The sequence below is a fragment of the Puma concolor genome, chromosome E4, assembly GCF_028749965.1.
Source record: "Puma concolor isolate L17-30 chromosome E4, mPumCon1.1.hap2, whole genome shotgun sequence".
Classification (NCBI taxonomy): Eukaryota; Metazoa; Chordata; class Mammalia; order Carnivora; family Felidae; genus Puma; species Puma concolor.
In genome coordinates, this window is record NC_141683.1 from 43,463,226 (window position 1) to 43,487,715 (window position 24,490).

The window sequence follows — 24,490 nt, forward strand, 5'->3', positions numbered from 1 at the left end:
GTAGTAAGCCTTTCATTTTTCTGAGAAAGTCTTTATTCTAACCTCAATTTTGAGAAGTAATTTAGCTGAGTGTTTTTAATACTTGAAGGTATTATTCCATTTTTTTCTGGTCTCTGTTATTATAGCTGATAATCAAATTGCTGTTTCATGTAGATAATCTGTCTCTTTTCTCAGGATGCTTTTAGGAATTTCTCTTCATAATTTTAGATCTTTTGATATTTCACTGGAATGTGTATAAGTTGGGTTTATTTTTGTTCATCCTGCTTAGAACTCATTGATGGATTTATATCTTTCATTAATACTGGAAAATTTATCCTTTGTCTTAAAATACTGTCTCTACTTTCTCTCCATTCTCTCCTTCTAGAACTTCCATGAGACATATTTCGGATTTTTCATTCTGTTCTCTCTGCCTCTTAACTTGATATTTTCCATCTCTTTATCTCTCTGGCTATATTCTAGGGAGCTTTCTTCATATGTGTCTACCTGTTCACTAACACTCTCCTTAGCTGTGTCTAACCTAATAGTGAACTTGCCTATTGCCTTTAATTTCAATAATTGCATTTTTCATGACAAGAAATTATATTTGCCACTTAATATTTTTTCATTGTATCCTATTTCTTTCTTTATATACGTTTTCTATTGTTTCGAGCTCTAGTGCTCTAATTCTCTTATTTATTGTACCAACTAACTTTTCCTTATAGTGAATTGTTTCCTTGCATGATTTAAAAGTTTTGATTGTAAGCTCATGTCTAGTGGTACTTGTGTTCCCTATGGAAATGCAGGAGAGTAAGAGTTGTGAGAGTAGCCTCATAGAATGGTTCGTTTGTTCTCTTACTTGATCGAGGGGAGTTACTAGGACTAATTTTTACATTTATTATTATTGGCTTCAGGGGTTCTGAATCCTCCTAAACATGTAGTGTGAATTCAGTCACCCATGTAACATGCAGTCTTGGGTTTTGATTTCTCAGAGTTTTGCTTTTCATTCACTCAGAGACAGGAGCTTCATCATTATCTCCTCTTGCTTGTACAGTTGATTTTTTTGCAGTTGATTGTTTAACTCAGGGTGTAGGCTTTCAAGGGTTCCTGCTTAACACAGAGTTTTATTTTCAAATTCTGTTCACATATGCTGTTAAGACCTCATCTCTTGCTCTTAAATGGGCATTAAATCCATCCATTAAGTCCTCGAGATTACCAGGACTAATCACTGCCCATGGGATAGCTGCAGTGTTGGTTCACATTCTTAGTTTTATGTTTTTCGTTTCTTCCTGGGAGTTTCCTTTCATATTTTACAAGTTCACCAATATATATTTTAAAATATATTTTTGAAAATGCATTTATTTTTTAATTTTTTAAATGTTTTATTTTTGAGAGAGAAAGAGCGCAAGTGGGGAAGGGGCAAAGAGAGAGGGAAACACAGAATCCGAAGCAGGTTCCAGACTCTGAGCTGTTGGCACAGAGCCTGATGTGGGGCTTGAACTCATGAACTGTAAGATCATGACCTGAGCTGAGGTCGAATGCTTAACCAACTGAGCCAACCAGGTGCCCCTGAACATGCATTTCTGTACTTTACCTAGTTTTCTAGAAATTTATAGCAAGTAGTTTCTCTTATTCTACCATTTTTCCAGTTCTAGATCCTTGAATGTCTTTTATAAAGAGAATACTCTAAAATAGGAGAACAGAAGATATTTCTTGGGGGATACACAAAGTCCTCCAGGACTTATAAGTATGATATTCCTAATGGAGAGGTTAGTCAGAGTGCTGGGCTGAGCATAAGGGAAGGTTTGAGGAAGGAAGTTGGGGAGAAAGAGCAGCGCATTAACGGACAGTCATTTTCTGCCTCCCTCAGATGGTACACAGGTGCTTAGCTAAGCAATTCACTTAGGAAAGTGATAATTGATTAGTCTTTACCAGCAGCTCCTAAAAATAGCTTGCCGGAAGTGATTGAGACTTTTTAGGAAATGAAAGATCAGTATCTGGAAGCAGGGAGATGGCTTTCAAATTCTAGTGAAGACAAATTCTAGAAGCAAAGTGGGGCCACAGAGGGTGTTGGTGAAAGGAGAAGCTTTACAACTTAGAAGGGGAAGCAAATAGAAGGAGAAGCATGGGATGAGGGTGTAAAGCAAGGATTGAATTGAAAACATGAGTGTAGTAGTTTTCCCTGAAGACAAAGCTGATTTGAGGGGGAGAACCTATTTTCAATGGGGGCCTTGTGACCACATTTCTTAGTATGCAAAGCATCAGGAAAAATGCTACTTGTCTGAGATCCAGTTGCTAAGACTTAAGCAGATAATGTTGGGTTGTGATCACCCTTATATTTTTGCCCTGAGTTTTTCCTTCAGCCACTGCTAAGAATATGTCTTTTTTATATTGAGTTGTGGAACCCCATGTAGGGCTATGAGGCATTAGAAAACCAGAGGTCCTGTTCTGAGTTCACTCCAGCTCCCAAAGGTTGTGTCTTACTAAATATGAGGGATAGCAAAGAAGGCAGTGTGTGGTATGGCCAGAGCATTCCACTGGGAGTTACTGCATTCCTGGTCAGATTACTGATGAATTGCATGATCTAGAGCAACTCAATTAGTTATTCTGCACCAGTGGTCTCAACCTGGGGCATTTTTGTCCCCCCAAAGGACATTAGGAAATCTGGAAACATTTTTATTTATTTATTTTTATTTTTTTAATATAAAACTTATTGTCAAATTGGTTTCATACAACACCCAGTGCTCATCCCAACAGGTGCCCTCCTCAATGCCCATCACCCACTTTCCCCTCCCTCCCACCCCCCATCAACTCTCAGTTTGTTCTCGGTTTTTAAGAGTCTCTTATGGTTTGCCTCCTTCCCTCTCTGTAACATTTTTTTTTCCCTTCCCCTCCCCCGTGGTCTTCTGTTAAGTTTCTCAGGATCCACATAAGAGTGAAAACATATGGTATCTGTCTTTCTCTGTATGACTTATTTCACTTAGCATAACACTCTCCAGTTCCATCCATGTTGCTACAAAAGGCCATATTTCATTCTTTCTCATTGCCAAGTAGTATTCCATTGTATATATAAACCACAACTTCTTTATCCATTCATCAGTTGATGGACATTTAGGCTCTTTTCATAATTTGGCTGTTGTTGAAAGTGCTGCTGTAAACATTGGGGTACAAGTGCCCCTATGCATCAGTACTCCTATATCCCTTGGGTAAATTCCTAGCAGTGCTATTGCTGGATCATAGGGTAGATGTATTTTTAATTTTTTGAGGAACCTCCACAATGTTTTGGGCAGCTGCACTAGTTTGCATTCCCACCAACGGTCCAAGAAGGTTCCTGTTTCTCCACATCATGTCCAGCATCTATAGTATCCTGATTTGTTCATTTTAGCTACCCTGACTGGCATGAGGTGATACCTCAGTGTGGTTTTGATTTGTATTTCCCTGATGAGGAATGACGTTGAGCATTTTTTTCATGTGCCTGTTGGGTATCTGGATCTCTTCTTTAGAGAAGTGTCTATTCATGTCTTTTGCCCATTTTTTCACTGGATTATTTGTTTTTCGGGTGTGGAGTTTGCTGAGTTCTTTATAGATTTTGGATACTAGCCCTTTGTCCGATATGTCATTTGCAAATATCTTTTCCCATTCTGTCGGTTGCCTTTTAGTTTTGTTGATTGTTTCCTTTGCAGTGCAGAAGCTTTTTATCTTGATGAGGTCCCAATAGTTCATTTTTGCTTTTAATTCCCTTGCCTTTGGAGATGTGTCAAGTAAGAAATTGCTGCGGCTGAGGTCAGAGAGGTTTTTTCCTGCTTCCTGGAAACATTTTTAATTGTCACAAGTTGGGGGTGCATCTGGCATCTAGTGGTAAGAGGCCGGGGATGCTGCTAAACATCCTGCAATACATAGGACGGCCCCCAACCACCTTTGCAAAGAATGATCTGACTTAAAAATTTCAATAGTGCTGGGTCTGACAAACCCTGGTCTAGATGTCTTTTTTCATCTATAAAGTGGAGGGGTTAGAAGAGGAGGTTGATAATGTGTCTAGCTAGATTAGGTAAACACTATATTCAAATTACCTGTCTACCCGACACAGAATACTTCTGCCCACATCACATCCATAGAAATATGAATCAAATGAAATGAGTTAAAAAAACATCCCTCCCTTTTCTAGCAAACAACAAAATCTAAAACTCAAAATGCTATGAGCTTTTCATGCTCATATTGACCACTGTGTTTGCTTCCATGCCCTAGGTCATTCATCTTAACATGTTACGTTTGCAGATTGCACTTATACCTGTGAGGTAAGGGTTGAGGGTCATCTTCCTTAAGCTGAACTGATTGTTTCTAGAACAGGTTTATCACTTCTAGATTTTCCCATACAAACTTCCCGGTTTGGTGCAGGTCCTAAGATGTCCATGTCCTATTTGTATCCACTTGGCTTTGCATATAATTATCACTCATTCATTCATTCATTCATTCATTTTGTAAATATGCAGTTAGTACCCACAGTGTACAGGCATTGGTTGCTGTGGGGAACCGAAGGGTATGTAAATATAAGTCAAGCCCCTTACAGTGTAATGGGGGAGAAGAGATACATACACCACAGTATCTGATGCAGGGGGACATAAAGTGCCAGAGGTGGTCAGAGGAGAGATCATGTTTGTTGTATGATCACAAAATGCTTCATGAAGGAGGTATAGTATGAACTGGGCTTTTAAGTCTGTCCTGTTTTTTAACAGGTGGATAGGAAAGGAGGAGAGGGAAGGGAGAAAGAATGAGAAATGAAATGCAGGAGGATTATTTCAAGGTGTGCTTGTGGAATGATAAGCAGTCCTGCTTCACTGGAGCAGGCAGTGAGCACTGCAGAGTGGTAGGAGATATTGCTGGGAGCACAGACAGGGTGGGGGCGGAACATTTTGTTCAGTCCTGGTCCTTAAAATAAGGACTTGGATTGGATGACATTTAAGTTTCCTTTTAACCCTAAGATTGTAAGATCTCATCATTCCGTCGTGATATTTGATAGGCGTTAGAAACTCATTTATTTATCCAATAAATACATTTGTTTAGTGACCTCGTACCAGATGCTGTACTAGACACAGGCAATGCAACACTGAACACGCTCTTAAATTTTATTACACTGAAGGGTGGGACCAGGGTCAGAGTTGAGTTATGCAGTGAACCTCTGAACCAGGTAGAATGTGGAGGAGAAGGAAGCCTCAGAAGGCTCTTTTCCTCCTCTGAGGAGGTTTAAAGTCCTGAGCCTGAGAGGTGGTGGTGCAAACAGAAAAGAAAGGAAGATTATGAGCGTGGAATAAAGAACAAAGAGTGACAGGGCTTGGGGGATGGTTGCTGTGGGAAATGTGCAGGAGAAGAATCAAAGATGCACCTGAAGTTTTCTGCCTGAGTTAGGGGGAGTCTGTGATGTTGCAAACAAAATGAGAGACCTGGGAAGGAGCTGGTTTGGAGGGAAAGAGGATGAGTGTTTTTAAATCAGTGTATTGATTCACGGTGCCATCAGGTTATCCAGGTGGGGGAGCCCATTTGAGCGGTTGTAAATGTGGCACCCAACTTTAAAAAGAATAGGGCTAAAGATAAAGATTTGGGCATCTTTTGGGTATTAGCTTTAGTTGCAGCCAGCCAGATGGATGAGATCACCGAGAGAGTGTATATACTTAGAGAAAAGGTAGGAAACAGGCTCTGAAGAATGCACACGTTTAGGAGATGGAAGAAGAAAAGGTGGAGAAGAAGATGAAGGGGCAGTTAGGGAGGTGGGATTAGAATATAGATGGGAAATGCTCCTGAGGGGGAAGCAGGGAGGCAGAGAAGCCAATTCCTGCTGAGTCCCGGATGCAGCAGAATGTGTATACACCCTAATAGCCTCCAGGGAAACAGACTCTGGTTTTAAAAATCCCTTGGATGCATTTAGCTGTAAAAGTGTTGAGCCACCTGATCATTTTATCACTTCTGGGTGCCTCAGCCAGAGGGTGAGGAGGGAGAGGGAAAGGAGGAGGCTCTCCAGTGACTCATCCCTCGTGTGTGTTAAGAGTTTTGGTTAAAAGGTTTGCTGCAAGAGAAAGCTGCTTGACTTATTTTATAATAGGTTCCTGGAGCACTGTGGCAACAGTAGGAAGCTATAGCTTCTGCCCCTGAGAGGGATGCCACCGAAGGGAAGACATTTGGGGACTGTTTGTGATCGATTATGTTTGTGCCATCTTGGAGGGTTGAGTGGTGTGGCAGGGTTTGTAGGTCATTCAAAGCCTATGGTTTCCAGGTAAAGGGACTTTTCATCTTGTAACTTTGGCTGTGGAGGAGGCTCTGTGCCCAGGGCTTGACCCTCACTGACTCCCGAGTGACTCTACACTTTTCTACCATGGTGTCTTGCAGCCATTCCTGTCTGGCCTCAGGGTTCAGGCCACACTCACTCCTGCAGCTTGTCTCTTGCAGTGATGTGTAGTGGTGGGATGTAAACTCTGGCATCAGGCAGAACCAGGTTCCAGGTCTAGCTCTGCCACTTACTAGCTGTGTGATCTTAGTTTAGAGACTTGGTTTCTCTGATCTCAGTTGCCCCACCTGAAAAATGGTTGAAGCTAAACATAACCTACCTCCTAGGATTCTTGTGCAGAGCAAATGAGGTAACATGTACACAGTGCTTTCTTAGACCTTCCACAAATGTTACTTATTGTTGCTGCTTTGGAATTTTTTCTTTTTTCTGTTGAATTGTTTTCAGAATTCCTTTCCCTTTCTCCCAGTGTTTTCCACTTTTTTTTTTTAAAGTACTATATTGAAGAAAATTGATACCTAACACCCATTAGCCAGCTTCTGTCTGGATCCCTATGGAGGGCCTTGAATGCTTTGATTGTTCAGATATAATTCTCTTTTGGAAATAGGGAGCTGTCTTTTGACATCACCTGTAATGCCTGGTGTCTGTCCCTGTAAATATAACAATGATACCACCTACAGTGGTGTGACAATGTAAGTTTACAAAGCATTTTCACACACCCAGTCTTAACAATCTTAGCATCATTTGGGAAGCTGGGTCTTTCACCCCATTAAGCTGGTGACTGTCTTCAGTTTTTAGATGCTGGCGCATGCCTGTGTGTGTGTGTGTGTGTATGTGTGTGCGTGTGCACGCGCATGCGTGCGCACACATGCACACACGTGCAATCTTGAAGGATTGTTTCTTTTCTTTTAACACAAAAAGCTAAAGTTTCAAAGCAGGTGGGGTGTGGGTTAAACACTGTTCTAAATGGCAGGCCTGCTGTTCGTGGGGAGGGAAAGTGGCCTGAAAGTTTAAAAATAACCCGAACATTATAGACTCCTGTGAATTCTACAGCCCGGAGCACTGTGAGTCTGTGGGTGTCTTACCTGCTGGAGTGCAGGCAGGAAAACAACAAGTTGAGAGGCAGGAGGATTTAAATTTGCTGAATCCTTTAGTGGCACGCGTTGGCAGCAGAAGTTTTCATTAAAAAAATGAAAGCCATACCTAATAATCAGGATCGATATTCCTGAATGGTAGGAATAGTGCTACCCGTGGATTTGTTGAACACCGAACACTGGCTAATATTTGGGGCTGCAGTAAAGCAGACCCTCCTTTCCTACTGCTGAACACCATCTCTCCATCTGTTCCTTACCTTCCTTACTGACCCCTCCAGAGTTTGTCTGATAGCATTTCTGGGAAGCTGCCTAAGACTGACCCACCAGGGAGCTCAGGGGGTAGGGCATTTTGGGTAGAGTTGGCCATTCATTGAAAAAACAGGTAAATGGCATGTAAAACCATATTCATCATGAGTAAATTGTGCACAATAATATACCCTTTGGATTTTAAGAAGTTTTGAAGAGTGTAAACAGGTTTTGAAGTAAGACTTGGTTCCCCTTGGCGTGCCCGTGCTGCTCTGGGACATTGAAATGCAGAACCGCAGCAGCAGGTCGGGCTAATTACACCAGCACATATTGGAATACGATGCACTTGGGCATGTGTTGTCCCAGTTGGTCTATCAATAGTCTCCTGAGATTTAGAGGGCAGGCATTACTGTTGTCATTTTTGCACATGTGGTAATAAGCCAAACAAAGATTGAGGTGCAAGTCTCCTGTCTTGTCTCACACTCATTACTTGCTTATGCTAAGACCCTTCAACACCTGCTGTAGTCTCTGGACATTTTCTTGCATCTTGGAATTATAGGATGGTCATGAAATGAAGTGACTAGCCCATGTCTCTATTAATGGTATCAGTGAGAAGCCTACATTATGGTGGTTAAGAAAATGGATTTTGGAGTCAAATAGACCTAGGGTTGACCTTCTGCTATGTCCTTTACCACCCATCTGACCTTGAGGGAAATTATTTCATTTCTCTCAGTTTTGCTTTTCTTATCTGTAAAATGCTTATTATAATAGTACATACCATACAGGATTATTCTGAGAAATAAGGAAAGCAAAGAGCTTAGTGTAGTGCCTTTTTATTAAATAATAAGTGTTTAATACCCATTATAATTAATATCATTAACCAAATTGCCTATACTCTTCTTTGTAATTATTCTTTGTTTGATGCATGTCCATTTTTCTCTTGGATTTTTATAGTCTTGGAATTTGCACTATGAAATCAGGACCTATTAGAGAATAGAGATTATTTTAACAAGAAAAACTAGCATAATAGGAAACTTTGGGTTATTATATTAATAATACTTGACCACTTCACATCCAGCAGAAGTTTTTTGTTTTTTTTTTTTTTTAATTTTTTTTTCAACGTTTATTTATTTTTGGGACAGAGAGAGACAGAGCATGAACGGGGGAGGGGCAGAGAGAGAGGGAGACACAGAATCGGAAACAGGCTCCAGGCTCTGAGCCATCAGCCCAGAGCCCGACGCGGGGCTCGAACTCACGGACCGCAAGATCGTGACCTGGCTGAAGTCGGACGCTTAACCGACTGCGCCACCCAGGCGCCCCCAGCAGAAGTTTTTTGAAGAATGTGACTAAGGGATCGAGTGATTATGTGAAAAAAAACAAGAAAAGTCTCTAAGGGAGAAGACTGTAGTAGGAGCACATCCGTGTGTGTGTTGGGGTTGGTTTGTTAAGGGTCTTAGAGAGGAGTATTTCAGAAATTCTCCCTTTTGATTGAGAATTACATTTTCATCTTTCCCATTTTTAAGTGGCTCATTAGGAATATTTAAAAATCTTCAAAAGAACTTGTGATTCTTCCCATTTAAATATAATGGGTTACATTTATGTATAGGTCTGTCTGATAGCTCCCAACAGCATAGGAAGATCAGTTTATATATTTATACAGTTGGCTGGCAGAATGAGATCAGACCAGAATGGAATGTGTGTCTTTGCATATAGGCAAAAGTGTGTGTGTCTCTTCCACATATAATTCTTCATAAGGGACAGAGGTCTGATGATAACATTTGCCTTTTTGTAGAGAGAAGAGATAGAACTAGTTTAAGATGATGATTGATTTCGAAGCAGAATTTTATTCTTCTGTGTTTTGTATTCTGTGGAAAGAGACCTGAAAATGTTCTTTATATGAGGGTCTGAATGTCTTTTTAAAATACGTGATTCCCTAAATCTTATTTCAACCATATTTTTAAAGAGCGGGAGATATTCCTCATATGAAAATGAACCCTATAATTTGATGATTGATCAAATGAGGGTGAGGCTGTTATTGTGCTGGAAAAGTTCCTGAGTTAGAATATCTGATCTCCTACAGGAGAGGTAGGCATCCTTTCATGCTGTAAGGGGGAGGATGAACACTAAACCCAGGATGAACAGCTGGAAACAGCTGACAACAGAGCAGAGATTCAGTCTAGTCTAGCTAGACTAGCAGGTTCACAGTCTAGTCAGAGCTAGACTGTGTTAGGGGAAGGGCAGCCCCTCAGACAGGCACCAGCTAACAAGCTGATGCTAAGATCTTTTTCACCAAAAAGAGTTGCAGGAGACTCAATGATTCATTCATTGGCGATGTATTTAATAAAGGCCTGCTATGAGTATAACATAATGCAGGCACTCTAGGTAATAAAATGAAGGGGAAGATATGTCCTTTGTACTTGAAAAGCTTATACCATAGTGAAGAAGACAAGGCACACATAATTGAAAAATTAAATAGGAATTTAGTGGTGAAGTTATACCCATGACAACAATGACAGTTAGTAAACAGGTACTATATGAATGACACAGAAGTTCTGTGAATTTAGAGGAGGTAGAGATCACAGATAGAGTTGGAGAGGTTACGGAAGGCTTCATGGAAGAGGCAGAATTGAACTGAACCATACTTTCAAGGATATCTAGGAGTTAGAGAAGCAGAAAAGATGAAAGATGTTCTTGGGTCAGTCTGAAGCAGGTGCTCTGAGCAAGAGTTTTGAGGCAGGAGTGGGCATGACATGTTATAGCTATGTTGATACTATGGCACATGGGGAGATGGTGTTAGAAAGGTAGGTTGAATTCATATTTTCTTGAGTTGTCAGGCTTAGGAGTTTGGCCATTTTTTAGGCAGGAAGGAACCACAGAAGTTAAGTGATTGACAGGGAGAATGACGTCACCCCAGTAGAAACTGGAATTTTTGGAGGGGAGCTTGCTTTGAAGGAATTACAATGAATTCACTTTTTAACACATTGAGTTTGAGATGACGAAGGACAGTCCGTGTAGAGATACTCATTCCTTAGTTGGGCATTTGGATCTGGAAAGAAGGTGGAAAGGTAAGGATGAGACTAGATGTGGAAGCAGAGGGGATAGTAGAAAGTGTGAGTAAGGATATGACCCTGAAAGGAAAGATGTCAGAGAAGATGCAGGGGTTGAGAACAGCCCCTTGGGGGTACTCCCACAATAAAGAGAGGAATAAAAGGAGCAAAAGAAGGAAACAGATATTGAGAAACTGGGAGGTGGGGTGCTAAGATAGGGGAACTCTGGGAAGTAGGGACAGTCAGTGGTGCCAGATGCTACAGAGGAGTCAAGGGGGGGGGGGAATGGGGGAAACAGGACCACAGGAGGTCAGTGGGGGTCTCAGTGCAGTTTCAGGGGCGTGGAAGGGGCAGAACCAGCACATGGCCTGCCCAGGTGCACATTTCAAAACTGGCCTTAAGTCCATATCATATGGGAATGCCTTATTCACTCTGATTATTTTATACCAGGTGGGTGTAACCAGCTGCTCAGCGTAGGAGAGAGTGGGAGAGAAAGGGTGTGGTGATGGACAGGTGGTGGCTTAATCTGCTGATGATTCCAACCCAAAGAGTCCTGTAAGAGGCAAGACTGGTGGGTGTGGTAGAAATGAGTTCCCTTCTCTGGGCCTTTAGGGTCCTCTAGGCTCTGTTTCAGCTGTGAGCTGCTTTTCCTGCTAATCGGGACACTGTCTTCAAGAGTGAAGTGTGGGGAATGGATTAAGATCAGCAAGTTCAGGTTATAACTCAGGTACCTTCTCGTCCTGGGCACTGCCTCCTTTGCTCTAGCACCTGACATCATGCCTGACACATGGAAGGTGCTCATTTTATGTTTGCTGAATGAATGAATCAGACTAAACCCACCCAGGCTGAGCAAGCTTTGCAATGTGTGGGCTGTATTTTGTTTTCTGAGTCAAGAGGCCAAGGGGGCGGATGGATGGGCGTGCTTCCGTCGGTTGTTCTCACCCTTAGATACTGAAGCATCCTCCGCTCACCCCTACCAGTCAGAGCTAGAGCTCTGCAGAGTCCTCCTGCTGCACTTTGCCTTGACCAGGAAGCAAGGCTGGACCCTGAGGATAGGTGCTGAGGTGAAGTAATGGGGCAGGGATCCTTTGACATCTGGGAATAAACATTGAAGCTCCAAAGGGACCTTCTCAGTAAGGGTTAATGTTTGTTTGATTGAATATATTTGACTTTTGTTCAGATTGAAAAGTCAGCTCGTCTTAGGGAAAAGAAAGGATCGAAGTGGTAATAGATTTTTTGTGATCCTAGTTACACTGAAACACAGTAAACATGCTGACTGGTTAATTAGTCCCGTGCATCTAGCATTCGCTCCACAGCCTGGGCATTCATGTTCCATGCTGCTGTTCCATGCTGCTGTTCCATGCTGCTTCTCCCCACCTCCGGTGCCATCTCTTTCAAAGGGATCTCCCTAGTTCTTCCCTTTTCCTGGCTGCTCCCAGCTGGAGGGGATGTCTCCCTTCTCTGTTCTCCCCCTCATGGGGTACACTATTATGATGCACACTACATTCTGCTTTGTATCAGAGCCCTTCATGGGTATGTTTCACCCTTCCTCTCTCTAAAAATGTAAGCTGTCAGAGGCTGTGACTATGTCTGATTTATCCTTGAACCTCAGAATTCCTGAGAAAAATGCCTGGCACATGAGAATGCTTTCATGAGTATTCATTAAGGGGACTTATGTATTAATGAATAAGTAAATTAATGAATACCTCTCCCAGGTACCAAGGCCTTTGGGCTCTTTGGACTCCGATCTCTAATGTTTTTCTTTCTTTTCTCTTTTTCTCCATTTGTCCTTCTGACCAAGTCTCAGACACTTCTATTTCTCTGCCCCTCCGTCCACTCCACACACACCAAAGTCATCTCTGATCTGCACTTCTGAAATCTGCTTTCGGAAACGAAAGCTGCCAGATATGTGGTTTGCTATGTGTTACTGTGGTCACAGCTACCATTGCTGAAATGTATTTAACAAACACATATATAGCGCTTGTGTGCCAGGTAGGTAGTGTTCTAAGAGCTTTACACATACTAACTAACTTCATCTTCATAACGGTCCTGAGACAGGTGGCATGCTTTCCTCAAATTTAACCCTTTGGGAGGCTTTCTGGCTCAGGGTCATGCTTCACCTTACAAGATCAGGCCTGTGATGGACTCTGAAGCAAGGAAACCATTATTTTGACATGCAGAATGTTAATGGCGGCCACCGATTGTGAAGAGTCCTGACCTTATTATCAGGAGATCCAACTCTGCTATTTCCTAGCTCTGTGCACTTGAACAAATACCTGACCCTTTGGGCCGCAGATAACAGAATGTGCCTTACAGTCCTGCAGCAAAGATGCAGTGAGATGACATTATCACAGTTGGCACTCAGGAAATATTGAGTTGTCATAAATGAATGGTTTTAAAAACATTTTTAAGCAAAATTTGCACATCTATAGTTAGCTGGTGGAGTGTTAGAGCTGTGGAGTTTCTCAAGCATGGGTTTGAGAAATGCTGCTTCTAGGGATGGACATTACATAAGGATGTAAAGTTATGTTTTCACCCAAGTGAGGGCTGTAAGGTATTGTGGAAGCCACCAGATTCAAGATGTCTGCATTGCCATAATGCTCCTCTGCTCTGCAATGAATTTGCACATGGTCTCCTGCCAACTTTTTTCTTAAGAACCCACTCCCAAATCCTCTCTGCATTATGTTCCTTAGAGCACTGCTTTGCATAAGAGTCTATTTCTTGGAAAAGCTCAACAGGGGGAAAAATAGAACAAAAGGGGCTCTGATAGCTTAAGCATAAGTTATCTGAGTGTAATTGTTGGAGGAGCGGGGTTGGGGGTGGGGTATGAGGAAGCCGGGCTGGTGGGAGGGGCACACGCATTTTGGATGAGGTTAGATTTACAGACTCCGCAGTGACGGGCTAAAATCTCATTCGAAGATGGCCCAAGGCCTGACAGATCTGGGAAGAGCTTTATGAATGAGGGGAATAGGCTAAGTGCCTCTCCAATCGCGATGCTCATTCTATCCATCTTAGTACAACCTCCCATGGCCTTCCTGGTCTGCGGGAGTGCAGCCAACTGGTTTCATCCCTTTTCCAAAGGTAACTGGAGGGACCCTCTACCAGTAGCCTTCCCTCCTGCTTGCATTTTGGATGGTACACTGGAATTGAGGGGCTACAGGGTGAAAGCTTTGAGATTAAACCATCTATATGGGGTTAATAATCTAGTGAAGTTTTTCACTTGCTTCCTCAGACCCTGTTGGGTTTCTAGTTTGCAGGTGACTGCTTGCCGAAAAACATGCAGGTGGAAAAACATTTGCTTGCACCATCTTAACTGTGTGCGTATTGTCCATATGTGTGCATGTACACATGTGCATATGCATGCAGTGTGTCGACTTTGTGCCCAGTGTGTGGGGCTGTACTTTCTAAATACTGTGAGATGGGCTGGTTGTATTATAGTGAATTTTGGGGCTTGGACCTCAGCAAAGTCCCACATGGGAGTAGAGGGCTGGTGACAAGAGGTCACTTCTTTAGGCATTACCTAGGCTCTGGAATATCTGGGGGGTGCTGGGCTGCCAAGTACCTGAGCTCACAGTGATGTGCTCACAAGTGACCAGTAGATGGTGCTCTAACAACAGGGAACTATGGCCTCTGTTCCTCATGGGCTGGAAAGCGATTTTAGGAAACCGGTTTCCAATCAGTTATGACCAAATGCTGATTTTCTGCATTTCCATATGTGGGTCTTTAATACATTGGAAAGAGGGACACTGTAAGGAGAATTCCCACCAAGTTCCCTTATGAAGAGCATCATGGCAATGACCTGTTTTTTTCTAAGGATCCTCCTGGATCTTGAGGGCAATAGATGTGTTTAGTTTAGCATCTTCCCAGCATGGTCCCAGGAACGTGTGGCCACTGATCAAATCCAAATTGAGGATGGCAAGCATAGAATTCCCATGGGCTTAGTGTGAGTGTAGAGTTTCTTCTCTTGACAGTGAAAAATTTGGAATTACACTCTTACCATCCACAAGAGATTAGACTGGGTGTTAGAAAGAGCCATAAAGTGCAAGTCAGAAGATCTGTTAGAAGCCCAGGGAAAATTACTTAATGTTTCTGAAACTGCTAATTTGTCCACCAAATCAGGGTCGTAATACATGGGTTAGCTGGCTGATCTCAGAGATTTGTTGTGAGGATTCTGTAAGCTGAAAACTATTAAACACACATAAAATGTAATTCGGCCATTAAAATTCTAGCCCTCTGGGGGCTGGAAGAATGGGGGCATTAGAGAGTCACAGATCTCAAAGGTCTGAAGAGCTGTGACTGTAGGGTGGGGGATGGTAGATGTGGTGAAATATGAGTGTATGCCTCCCTCTCAACATTACTGCCCTCAGACCAAGTCCATTACCAAAGACTTTTATACCGTCATGCTTGCCTCTTTCCTCTGGGGCTGCACCCTCCAGGAATTCCCCATTTATAACCTCGCTACAGAGGAGCTCGTACTCGCTGGCATAGTCTACATTATCCCCAACACATGTGCTTGTGACTGCTGTCTCAGAATGCAAGGAAGGCAGGCCTCAATTCCACTGGGGCTACACATCTCCAAGTCTAATATCCTGTCTTGGGGATCCTAGGTCTCTAAAGAATTACAGCAGCCACAGAGAACACAGAACATTGTAGAGAGAGGAAGCAGAATTAGTACTGCCTCTCTGCTGAGTGGGTGACATTGAAGACCCAAGTCTGGGTGTTCCAAATCTTCCAGGAACCTCTTCCAGGAGGTAAAGCTCAGAGAACCCTGCTTCCTCTGAGCATTAACAAATGGGCACACCACCCTGAAGCCTGCTAAGGCCCAGACACAGAGGACAGGGGTGAAGTCGTACTCTGAGAATGAGGTCTTTCAGGCACTCTGGTCGGTAAGGTTATAGAATCTAATTTAATCCAGGAAGAGGACACGTTTTTGGGGGTCATCATTTATTTTGTTCATTATTATGTCCTCAGTGCCAACAGTGTCTGGTGCTCAAAAATATTTATCAGATGATTGATTTGAATGAATTTTGTACTATGGATTATGGTTCTGCCTGAAAGCACGGGTTTGCTCACTTCTGAAAGCCCTTTCTAATCTACACAGTTTGCAGGGTTACTGAGACGACCACTTGTGACCATTGTGAGTGACGAACAGGGACCTCATGGTTCATAGCAACATCTTCCCTTTTACTTCTGACTAGGTATCTGACTGAAAAGGACCCTCCAATTAAGGTAGGTAGAATGACAGAGTAAGGCAGTAATGTGAAATCAAAATAATAATTAGAGCTGACACACCTTGTGTAGTAATTTGGCCTGAAACAGGCTACCCTGACTCAAAAGGTCAACATGCCATCCCAAAGGCAGCAGTGACATCATTCCTTTGGGTTTCCAGTACCCAGAGAATTTCCCTTCACACATGTTCTCATATGTTCTCACACAGTAGACCTTGCGTCAGTGCTCACGTGGCCTTGCCCACAGACACATACACATACACATAGGAACACACGTGCCTCTCACTCAGATGTCCCTTCCCTTCCCCTCAGTTAATCTCACACACAGGGACACACTGCCTTTCAGACACGAAGCTGCATTCACCCAACCTCTTGGCCTTGGTCAGACTCTGTTTCTTTCCTCAGCCACCCGCCCCTTCCTTTTCTCTAACATTGCTCATGTGGGGAGGATTTGGATAGAGCTGTGTGTTGAGGCTGAGATTGGAAAAAAGCAGAGGCAAGTGTGTTCCAGCTACTGGAGACATGGGAGGGGGCGGCTGGTACCTGTGTTCCGTTCAAACCACTGAGTCACCTGTGGACAAGGGCGTGGTTGCTAAACCCTCTTTCTCAGGGCCTTGGAGTCCACCTTTCCCACTTAACGCAGCTCAGATACTAATTGGTTTTTTCTTCATTAACAGGGTGGGTTTGAGGAAGTCAGTGGAGCGGACTTAAGAGTAAAAGGGGTGGGTGGGAGGATCTCCTGATAAGACTTTGAGAAGGGTAGTGTTAGCCCCAAACTACCATCGCCGGCCCCAGTATCTGGGCCACTCTTCCAGAAATGGATGCGCAGGGCTCCTCCGGAGCTGAACCCAAGAAGCCGCCCCAGATCGCATTTGCCTAGGGAGGGCAGAAGCTCCCGCGGGGAGCTGGCACCAACAGCAGGGTGCGGAGCCGCCAGTGGTCCCAGCGTGCCTCACGGGGCCTGCGGGTTGCTAAGTGGGGAGACAGGGAGAGGGTGCTGCCTTCTCCGCGGAAATCCCTGGGCAGCGTTCCTTGGAGACTGGGAGGTGTGGAGAAGCAGCGACCCGGCCCTGGAGCGCGGCGCGCACGGCGCAAAGGCTTCGACTACCCCGCCTGGGCGGGCACTGCGCGGGGCACAGCACCGGCCGGCGCCTCGGCGGGGACGGAAGGCGCGAGTGCGTGCGCGCGTGCGTGTGCGCCCCCGCCGGGCCTGGGCTCGGCTCTCTTGCGGGGACCGTGCCGCGCCGCCAGCTGCGCCTGCCTCTCTCCTCTGGCGTTACTTGCGGGAGAGGCGACTCTTGCTGGACCTCTGCGGAGGTGGCCCGCTACCTTCTGGCTAAATAAATCTATGAGCCAAACCAACCTCACTTCCCAGGCCCCTGCAGCTGCGGTCGGCCGGGGTCCTTCCGGCTCCATCCCCGCCCCTCCTGTCCTCACCGGCCCCGCCCCCGCTTCTCCAGGCGCTCCAACGCGCGCCTCGCTGCGCCTCTGCGCTCCGCTCGCCCCCCCTCCCACCCCCAACTCCTCGCCTTCTCCTTTCCTTCCCCACCTCTCCTCTGCTTCCCGGAGTGGGGCTGTCGGTGGCAGAAGACGCCGAGCCGTTCGGCAGGAAGTTCGGTCCTTGGACAACTCCCGTGCCAGGCCACGGCTAGGCTCGCCTGCAACCTGTTCCTCCCTCGCCCAAGTGCTCGCCGCCCGCCCGCTCCCGCCCTCGCCCCGGCGCAGCCGCGGATCGCTGTTGCATGCTGATCCGGGGAGGCGGCGGCGACGGCGGCGGCGGCGAGCGCTCCGGCAGGATGCTGGCACTCGGGCTCCGCTGCTCTCCGGAGGCTGCTCAACTTCTATCCCAAGCGCAGGAGCTTTGAAGTCGTTTGTCCCTCTCCGGTTGGATTGACTTCTTCTTTTGATATTTTGGGCGTTGCGGTTTGCGCAGGAACCTCAGTATCGCTCCCCCCTCCCTCTCTGTCAACCTTTGGATGCGTCTGTGCTGGCAGATTTAAAGACCCAAGTCTTGGCTGTGGAATTTCTTAGATGGACTTGCCGGGGCTGGCGTTATAAAGCATGTCACCATAACCCCGTCCTTGTCTTTTTTTTTTTTTTTTTTTAAGTTATTTTGTTTTCATTTTTCCCTTCCTCCCCAACCCCCACCCCCAATAAATCACCAAACTGTTACCTAGCGGGCCGGTGCCTGCCTCTCTTCCAGAACTAGGTGGTGCGTCTGCCAGAAGAGGAGCTATGTTTGAAGAGCAGCCTACTCCACCCCTCTCTTCTTCAGTCCCCGAATGCCACCACACACTGGCATTTTGAAAAAAAAAATTGCCTCCAGAAACTGAGCACCCCCAAGCCCTACCCCCGTTGTTTTTTTTTTTGTTTTTTTTTTTTTTTCCTCCTTGAGGAATGGAGCTTCGCAGAGGTTGCATTTAGATTCAACAGTTCAGAGCAGCGGGGCTGCTGCTGCCGCCGCCTCTCTCAAGAGCTCGCGAGGCTCCCCGGAGGCGGTGGTCCCCGTGCTCGTCTGGATGCGGCTCTGAGTCTCCGTGTCTCTCTGCTTGTTGCTGTGTGCAGGTGTCCGGCCGCGATCACCTTTGTGTGTCTTCTGTCTGTTTAAACTTCAGGATGGCTCGCTTCGGGGAGGCGGTGGTCGGCAGGCCGGGGTCGGGCGATGGAGACTCGGACCAGAGCAGGAACCGGCAAGGAACCCCGGTGCCGGCCTCGGGGCCAGCGGCCGCCTACAAGCAGTCGAAAGCGCAGAGGGCGCGGACTATGGCTTTGTACAACCCCATTCCCGTCCGGCAGAACTGTTTCACCGTCAACAGATCCCTGTTCATCTTCGGAGAAGATAATATTGTCAGGAAATACGCCAAGAAGCTCATCGATTGGCCATATCCTTTCTTGCCCACCATAACTCCCCTCTCTCCCTTTGCATTTCTTCCGGTAAGGGGGGAAATCTAGCATGGAATTTATCCCCCATCCCCTTCCTGGTGCCAATTTGCCCCTTTGCTGGAGTGCACTCTACTTCGGTGCACCTGAGGGGCAAGCTTGGTGTCTGTAGAGACCAGTGTGGGCACTAGTGCTTTTCAAGGTAAGACTTGGTTTTTGATTTTTCCTATGTGGAAATCTCTGGTGTCCCTGGGTGCATGGTGTTGCTGTGTCTGCCCCTTTCTGGGCTGGGCTTTGTCTGATTTTCAGGCCCCCTCAGGCCCTTCACATAGAATGGATTGCCCCAAATCTCAGGGTTTTCTTTCATACTCACTCCCCTTTCCTCCCTCAAAGACACCCCCTCTGTCTGCATCCCCACCCTCTGGAAAGACACCTGCACTGTCTGCTTGTGGGGAAGTCAAGGCTCCCTGAGGGGATTTATCAGTTCAGAAGCTTCAAGAGTCTGGGCCAAAACCCTGTAGACAAATAGACAAATGGACAAATAAAACAGCCATTTGGCTGGGGATTCAGCTAACTCTGGGGACTGAGTTTAAGTTCCACTGAGAGTGGAGTGAATGAACGTGTCAGCAGAGGCAATCTCTAATGATACAGCCCAGACCGCTCAGAGTGGAGTTTTCTTTTCAGCCAAAGAACAGCTCATCGGAGTCCATCCTTTTCTTAGTCCTGGGTTGGGTACTCCTGCCTCTGAATGTTTGACTCAGCTGAGTGCTCTCCTTGTGCCCAAGATTCAGGTTGATCTGCTGAGCTTGAATTCATCAGCTGTGCCCAGAGATGTGCAAGCCGTCTGTCTCTCCCTACCTCCAAAGGAACTGCTCTCCACAAAGAGCTGGTGGGGGTGTCTCTGATGGTGGCAGTTTCAGGGTGAACAGGCATAGAAGGAGCTTCTTTGCAGGTTTAATCAAGTGCACCAAATACAGGCTGCTGATTAGGCATCTCACCGCCTTGTTCTTCACTAAGAATTTGGGCACCTGGCAAGGTCTTTAGGAATTGGGGTTGGTGGGGAGGGTGCTTAGTAGGAAGCAAGCCAGTGGCATGGCTTTAAATAGGGGAGTAGGTTTGGAGACATGGGACTTTGATGCTTGTGGAAAGAAATTTCTTGGGAAGGATGTACCTGCAGAGGAGGCCCCTAGTCGTCTTCTCTAGCCTCCTCTCTCCCCACCCCCACCCTCCAGGTGTGCAGCAGTGAGACAGCTGGAGCTGCATTGGGTCTCTAGTATCAGTGAGGCACGTGGCTCGCTTCCTCCAGGGCCTGGGCATCTCCCTACTACCCCCACCCCAGTCTCTGGCCTTCCCCTCCTTCTTCCCTAGTTCTCTGCCTCAGCAGCACTGCGATTGGCTGGCGCATGGTGCTTCTAGGCAGCACCCCTCATTAGAAACGAAGGAGCATCTCGAAGCAGATATTCTTCCTGCTGCTGCTCAAATCCTCCCACAACCACCCCTGGCTGGGCTTCCTCTCTCCTCCTCTCTGTGCTCCCCTTCTCCTCCCACCCCCACAGAGTGCTTCGGGGCCATTCCGTGCTGAGTTAAACGTATCTAGGGGTGGGGATACTGGGGAGGAGGAAGGGTCCTGTCCCTGCAGTCCCGCCTGCCCGGTGCGCAGCACAAAGCGGACAGATCTCATTGTGTTGCGTGCTGCGGCAGCAAACACTCCTCTAGTCAGGTTTCTACGGATTCCTCCCGCGGGGCTCCGTTCCCCTGTCCGCCTCTACAGTTCTCTAAAATTCCCCACACTCCAGGTGCTGCTTTACTGTGCCCCTCTCTTAGGGTCGTGTTTACCGAGGCGCCCCTCGGTTTCCTGGCGGTAGACAAAGCCGCCCATCCACCCCGCGGGTGGCAAAGGGTGCCAGCAGCCATCGTTGGCACCTAGGACAGCGCCACCGAAACTCCCCAGGCGTGCGCGCGGCGGTGGGATCAGCCCGGTTCAGCACCTCGGGCACTTCCGGCTGGGCCCAGACTGTCGGGGGGGGGGGGGGGGGGCGGGGGTTGGGAAATGAAGCACGGGGTCCATACTACGCGGTTGGCGCTTTTCACGTTTTCTCTTCCGCTGCAAAGACACCGCCTTTCTGCCAGGCGTTGCGAGCGCAAGGTGCGACAGTGGGTTTTTACTCCGCCCTTTCCTTGTCTTTGGCCAGGATGGACCAAAGAGAGTCAAAGGAGAGAATGGGGAGTTGATTTCAGCATCGTACTCTGCCTTGGCCCAGAGCCTGGTCCCAGTGGCCTCTTCTATCCCCATAGCTGGAAGTTTCTCAGTGGTTCTTCAGCGTGCAGGCTGTTGTAACAGTGTTCAGAGAACATCTGCTAAGGTGTGTAGAGGAGCCTGGTTGGAAAATTTAAAATACACCATGTTTGCTTTTTTTCCCCCTCCTGGCTGTACAGCGAGACTGTCTAATATATATTCCCTCTGGTGGTGACCGTGTGGAAACATTGCGCTTCTTTGGGTTCTGCGTTTTCTCCAGTACTGCATCTGAGATGCTAGTCTCGCTTTCCTTCCTACCTGGACACCCAGCTTCCTGAAATCGCTCCCTTTTTCTTACTGGGTGGCACTGTGAGCCGTGGTTAACCAGTAAAACTTTGGAGCCAGGCTGTCTGCATTCAAATTCCCCGTTCCTTCACCAGCTCTGTGACCTTGAAAAGTTACTTAATTACTTCGTGACTCAGTTTCCTTATCTGTAAAATGAGGGTGATAGTAATGAGTTACTGGGAGAACTAAATGAGGTAGTAAAAGTCCAGTTTGTAGAACATTGCCTAATTACCCAGTAAACACCAGCTGTTATTTTAATGGGGTCCTTCAGAAATTTCAGCATCCCTGAAGAGAGGGGTCTCAGTTCTAAATGAAGCGTGCCTTCTAGATTTTGCTTCTCAAAAAAGCAAAGAGCCAACAACCAAATCATCTGGGGGCCTGTTCCTGTTAAAAATTCAGGACCTTGAGCCCCACTTCAGATTTACTGAATCAGAATCTGCATTTTAATAAAATCCCCAGGTGGTTAGTACGCACATTAAAGTCTGGGAAGCACTTCTTGACTGTTTGTAAGGGCCAGATTTTTGGAAAAAAGAAAGATTGTTCAGAAAATGTGTTAAGACCTCCTGCTTTGAACTGACATAGGAACATGTAACATGCTTTTGGACTTTGATTATTTGTGCACTATGTCTCTGAGACTTACACATCTTTTATGGGCTGCAGAAAGTCACCGTGGGTCTAGGAGGGAAGGAACACTTCTGTGTGCTGTGTTAGCCTCTCTTCATGCTGCCTATTACTTGTCTTTAACAAATTGGCCTGAAAAGATCAGTTAAGTGAAAGGAATTATTTAATTTATACTTGTAGCATTCTCTGGCTTGCGTGGGTGGGTGGGGTAATCTTTTCCAGTTATTTAATAGGGGAAGTCTAGTTCTTATGGAAAGAAATGCCCACAATAACCCTGATTTGTCATGAAAGATGGTGGTAAGTTACAGCCCACTCTGAATGTGTTTCATTTTTCTTGGAAGCTACATCTGCATAGGGAGATAATTTTATTTTCTTATGGCACTCTTTTCTGCAGTGGATACCGTAACCTTTTTGAAAATGCTAATCTGATTTAAAATGTGATATTACATTCTATATGATTCTTCCATTTATTTCTTGCTCATCTAATAGATGTAACAAAAGGATTTTCTTTTCCTCACGGAATTGGCTGCTCCGAGCGTCATCCCGCATTCACTGCCATATGCTAACCAGCTCTAACCCTTCCATTCCCAGACCCAGTTATTCTATGGACACATACAATGTCTCCCTCATGGTTTGTGAGATGCCTCACACTTGTTCGTACTTTTTTAGGTCAGAGGATGAGAGGAGGAAATATATCTGACTTGGGGACTCTGTGCCATTGATGGGCAGTAGGAGATTTCCTCCCCACTGATGATGTGGGTCATCTCAGCAGGGGAACACATGTTTCATGCAGAAATGTACAGGGCCTAAAGTAGGAAGATCAAATGTGTTTGCAGCCGCTGAGATGTTGAAGCTCATTATAATGAACTTGTAGATATTCATCCATGATTTCTTGTTGCAGAGAATTTCATTGTAGTCTCAAAAGACTCTGGCTCTGGGTCAGAGGTTATGTGCTGTATTATGGTAAATTTCCCATTGAAAAATGTGCATTTATTTTGGAGGATTTTGGTGAGGATTACTAAAAGCTTTATTGTCCACATCTCCCATTTTGACATAAACTTTTCTGCTGTTCTGGTTGTCTATAAATATACAGCACCTTGCAGGATAGTAGACTGTAATCTTGGCAAGAATTTCAGGTTTGATGTAACGCTAATGGATCATGAGTCAGAGTGCCTTGATTAGGGCAGAGGGTGGCAGCTAACAAGGACAGAGTCTGTAATTATATCCTATGATCACATAATGCAGAAGGGTTTCGCATCTTCTGTGTACCTGGGCACAGATGCAGACAGTGAAGCAGACAGTGATTGTCACTGGCCCTGCGGCTGCTAGAGAAAGGTCTTCATTTCCTCTGGAAACCAGGCTATGCCTTGTCGTGGGGACCAGTTGCCATTGGGATGCAGCCTGGAAAGCGAGCTGGAGCGAAGGAGTTTGACAGAAATGAAATGACGGGAGGCTGGAGATGAAAATATCTTGGACGCGATAGTTTTGTCTGTTGGCTTGCGTGTCACCATGTCTCCTCTTCCCTCCACTTGCTTTCCCTGTAACAGGCGGGATGCACACTATGAATTAAAGGAGGAGGAGGGAAATAATGAGCACAGGTCTTTTTTATCTTCTGAAAGATTCAGACTTTGGAGTTTATTAGCTCCATCCAGAATTGCTGATCTCTTTTTAGCTGCTGCTGTATAAAATGTAGGGTTCCCCCCCCCAATCTCTGCAGCTTCCCCCCTCTTCATAGGAACATCTGGTTTCCTCCTATCTTCATGTTCTTAGTTAAAATAAAACGGAGTCAAGATTCGCTAAGCTGTCAGAACTCCTGCAAACCCTTGACTCCTTGGTTTCCACCCGCAGCCCAGCAGCCTCCCTTTTGTCGTTCGCAAGGCTGCACAGGAAGCTGCGGGTCTCCAAAAGCCCAGCCATGCAAGCCAGCTATCAGAGGCCACTCTGTTTCTCACTGACCACACAGACAGGAAAGAGGGAACCTAGACGTGACTGTAATGAATACCCTTTTATTCAAAGAGAGAGACTTTCTCTTTCTGCTGTCTTCTGTCCCTTTTCCATCTTTCTGTATTTCTCCCTCACTCATTTTTAGGTTCAGCCTTTGTGAATAATTCATTATATGTGTGGGTTTTCTCTAGGATTTTCAGAAAAGGAAGGTTATTTGTCTACTTGGATACAAGCAAGGTCTCTTGCCGAGGACCGGCTTCACAGATGGACTTTTTCGTCTACATCCTCTGTTTTTTGCAGTGGGACTAGGACACAAAGAAAGGTAGTGGGGGAGCTGGCTGGGGAGGGGGGTAGAGATCTCTTTTAACATGCTTTTTCTTGCTGCTTTTATAATGACTGCCTCCTACCCAGTCCTGTTACATTTGGGTGCCCCATAAATATGCAGCTACTCCCCTCCTCTATTCAGAGAAATGGTTAACTAGGAGATATTTATGTCCCCCAAGTACTTGTCACTCTGAACGCTCTTGTCATCCCAGGTCTTACGCTAATAAATGCTGAACCATAGAGCTCAGGAGGCTTCTGTAATTGTTTCTTTTCAA

The 24,490-nt window shown here is 45.7% G+C and overlaps 1 protein-coding gene across 1 annotated transcript in view; it reads left to right on the forward strand.

Moving 5' to 3' along the window:
* The window catches only part of CACNA1E (calcium voltage-gated channel subunit alpha1 E), a 660,165-nt gene that overhangs the window by 324,393 nt on the left and 311,282 nt on the right, over positions 1-24,490 (forward strand). The window contains exon 22 of the mRNA XM_086694634.1: positions 18,481-18,747. Within this exon, the coding sequence (XP_086550760.1) occupies positions 18,481-18,747 (267 nt within the window). The remainder of the gene's footprint in view (positions 1-18,480; positions 18,748-24,490) is intronic.